The 3086-nt window shown below is 38.3% G+C and overlaps 1 protein-coding gene across 1 annotated transcript; it reads left to right on the top strand.

The window, feature by feature from the left end:
- The first annotated feature begins 1480 nt into the window (after nucleotides 1-1480).
- Nucleotides 1481-2614, top strand: LOC21398474. The gene is made up of 2 exons (XM_024168055.1): nucleotides 1481-1778; nucleotides 2098-2614. The coding sequence occupies exons 1-2, from the start codon at nucleotides 1659-1661 to the stop codon at nucleotides 2215-2217; spliced, it is 240 nt and encodes a 79-aa protein (XP_024023823.1). The 5' UTR covers nucleotides 1481-1658; the 3' UTR covers nucleotides 2218-2614.
- Nucleotides 2615-3086: the final 472 nt, after the last annotated feature.

The raw sequence follows: 3086 nt of genomic DNA, 5'->3' as shown, positions 1-3086 counted from the left end.
TCGAGTGCAAAATATAATTTTAAGCTAAGTCTAAACATGCAATATGAGACTGGTAAACCAAAGTGAGGTGTTTTATTATTATTTTTTTATTATATGTCTTTTTTGTACGAATACTCTCTCAAATTTACGTATTTGGTAAATTGGTGTTTCAACTTTTAATCTTTGTAATTTAATTTCTAAACTTTGAAATTTATTGCGATGTGGATCAAATTGAAAACGAAGTTAAGATTTTAGACGGTTTATTCTATATGAAACTTTAGTAAGGTTAATTGTAGTCTTTTTATAGCGAATCAGTCTCCTTATGTACACTATGAGTGAAAATTGAAATTGAGGACCTCAGCTTTTTCTCCCACAACAGTTAACTCTTTTAATAAATTTTTCGCTTACAATGTGCATACAAGGACTAACTTAGAGCCCGTTTAGTTCATGGATTAGGACCATTTTTGATTTACGTGTACTTTTTGTGAGAGAAAATACTGTAGCGAACCATAAACTATAATTCGAATCAGAGAACGAATCCTCCAACTAAACGGGCTCTTAATGTAAACATACTAGAATTAGCCTCGTGTTCATGTGGTAGAAACTAAGAGCCCGTTTGGTTCATGAATAAGAACCATGAGATTAGAATAATTTTTGATTTACGTGTATTTTTTATGAGATAAAATATTGTAACGAACCATGAACCATGATTCGAATCAGAGAATGAATCCTCCAATTAAACGGGCTCTAAAATTTTAAATTCGTCTTTAATTTGAGCAATATAATAATAAATTTCAAAATTTAAAGAGGTAAATTGTTAAGATTAAAAGTTGAAGTTGGGGTGATATCAGTATAAAAAAGCCTTATTAGATTGTACTTACCGGCTACGTGCCTGACCCGACGCACATAACTGGATTGCTTTGGCCCTAAATTTCTGGGCCGCAAGTCGGCTCATAAAGGTTTTACATGAGCCAACCCAGCCCAATAACGTGCCGGGCCAGATTGGGCCGTACCCGTTTTCATGCGGGCTGGGCCTCGTGGCCCTTATTTGCTGGTTAAAACAGGTCTTTGGGATGGCCTACCACATAATTCCTCTGAAAAGGAGAGTCTACCATAAAATAAACAAAATCCGGCGCAGAAAGTCGACGATGTTAAAGCCTGGATTGCGTGGCCACGCGTGAGCCAGATGGACTGACTCGAACGGCATCGAGCCTCAGCAAACAAACTCTCTCTCTCTCTCTCTCTCTCTCATAGAGTCATACCCGAATTTCCAAAACTCAACTGGGCCCCACTTCAGCTCTCTCTCTTGCGCTCCAAACAAAGCATCTTCCCCCATTATTCCATCTGGAAATCCCACCCTATTTTCGCGTCCACCTACCTCTCCCGTGTACCCTTCCACCGCAGCCGTTGATATCCAAACCATCACCAGATTCCATCTCGCCACGTTGCGTTAAATCCCAAGGATCCCGGAACCAAAATCGCGATTCAAAACAGTTAAATGTAGAAGCGTGGAAGTGCGGCTTTATATAAATACAGGAAAAAATAAACGGCCCGGAGGAGCAGAGAGGAGCCACAATCGAGGATTTTTCCTTCCATTTTGAAGAGAGAGAAAGTCGAGATCCGGCGTCGTTTCGTCCGTCGAATATCCGTATTTCCGAGGTCTAGAGGGAGAAAGAGACATGAAGGGGTCGGGAACTCTGGTGGCGTCGGTGCTCGCCGCTTCCACCGTCGCTCTCGGCTCCTCTTCCTCCTCCGCCGCCGGCGACCGTGATGTTCCTTTATATCCTTCCTCCATTGTGGTATTTTAAATTTTCACACTTTTTCCTCTCTTTCTGCGTCGTCAATTTGCTCGAAACTATTTCAAATGTTTATCTTCTGAAACACAAAGAACTCTTCAAGATTTGTGTGGTTTATCATTTATGAATGAAAAATGATGTCGATTTTAGGTTTTGCCTTGGCGGAATTGCTTCATTTGACTCATTTTCCCCTATTTTTTATTTGATCCGCGCATTTCCTTCCGTCAAAAATCAAAATTTCGACATCTTCTCCAAATGATTTCATTTTGTATGGAATTAAGTCTGTTAATTTTAATTAGTCTTTGCTTTTACATATTCACAGGGCTTTGATTCGTCCTCTGGAAGAAAAGGTCAGACTAAAACGTCGTCGGATAAGGAGAAATTCGCGCCGAGGTTCGACGGATTGAGGTTCATAGAAACGCTGGTCACAGCCCACCGATAACTATTCTTTTCCTTTCCTTTTCTTTTCCTGTTTCCTTTTTCTTTTCTTTTTTTTGAAGTAACAGATTAACTGATTTGGAGTTTGTTATTAGAAATTGGGCTCTTTACGAGTCGAAGAGTTTTTTCTTTGATGAATAGGTTGTGTCCTTTGTCTTCAACAAAATCACAACCGAGTTTTGCCGTGGTCAACTTTCGTCCTGTTTGTTTTGTTTTTCTTTTCTTTGATATTTTTACTATTCTGTCAAACTGTATTTCATAATCATTTTGCTGTAAACAAAATTCGGTGCAATGATTTGCTTGGTGTCCACCACAGAATCTGCCCGTTTTAAGCATGATTAATTTATCAATTTCTTTTTGTTATCAGGGAATTGAATTGATTGAATGTGTTAATCAAGCAACTACGTGGACAATTGTACACATCTTTTCGGTTGTTCTGGTCATTTAGAATTAGCTGTCGGGTGTTAATTTCTTAATCACACGACTAACAACACAACCTAACTCTTAATTGGTTTCTCTCTCCAAGGTTTCTTAGCATAATTGTAAATCATAAATCATTTATGGCATGTTGGTTCACTGGTTTATATTAGTGATTTTGCTTTTGATTAATTTTGTGAGAAAGCACATTGATGGAAACCTTTTTTATTTAAATTGTTATGCTTGGGAAAAGTAGCTAAAAGCCTCGACCTTTGAACGAGGCATCCCAAAGGTCTATATTCGAATCAACGACTGCAGATTGAGGCAAAAGTTTAGGCTCTTAGAGAATTTCCAGATTGTTCCTGGACTTTTAAGCATATAGTGAATGACAAAGAACCCAAAAAAGAACATAGGCATTACATAGTCGAACCTCAATAAATTTTATGTTCTTTTATT

Source organism: Morus notabilis, unplaced genomic scaffold (genome assembly GCF_000414095.1).
Source record: "Morus notabilis unplaced genomic scaffold, ASM41409v2 Scaffold1388, whole genome shotgun sequence".
Classification (NCBI taxonomy): Eukaryota; Viridiplantae; Streptophyta; class Magnoliopsida; order Rosales; family Moraceae; genus Morus; species Morus notabilis.
The sequence above is the reverse complement of the archived record's forward strand: the minus strand, read 5'-3'. Positions and strand labels throughout refer to the sequence as shown.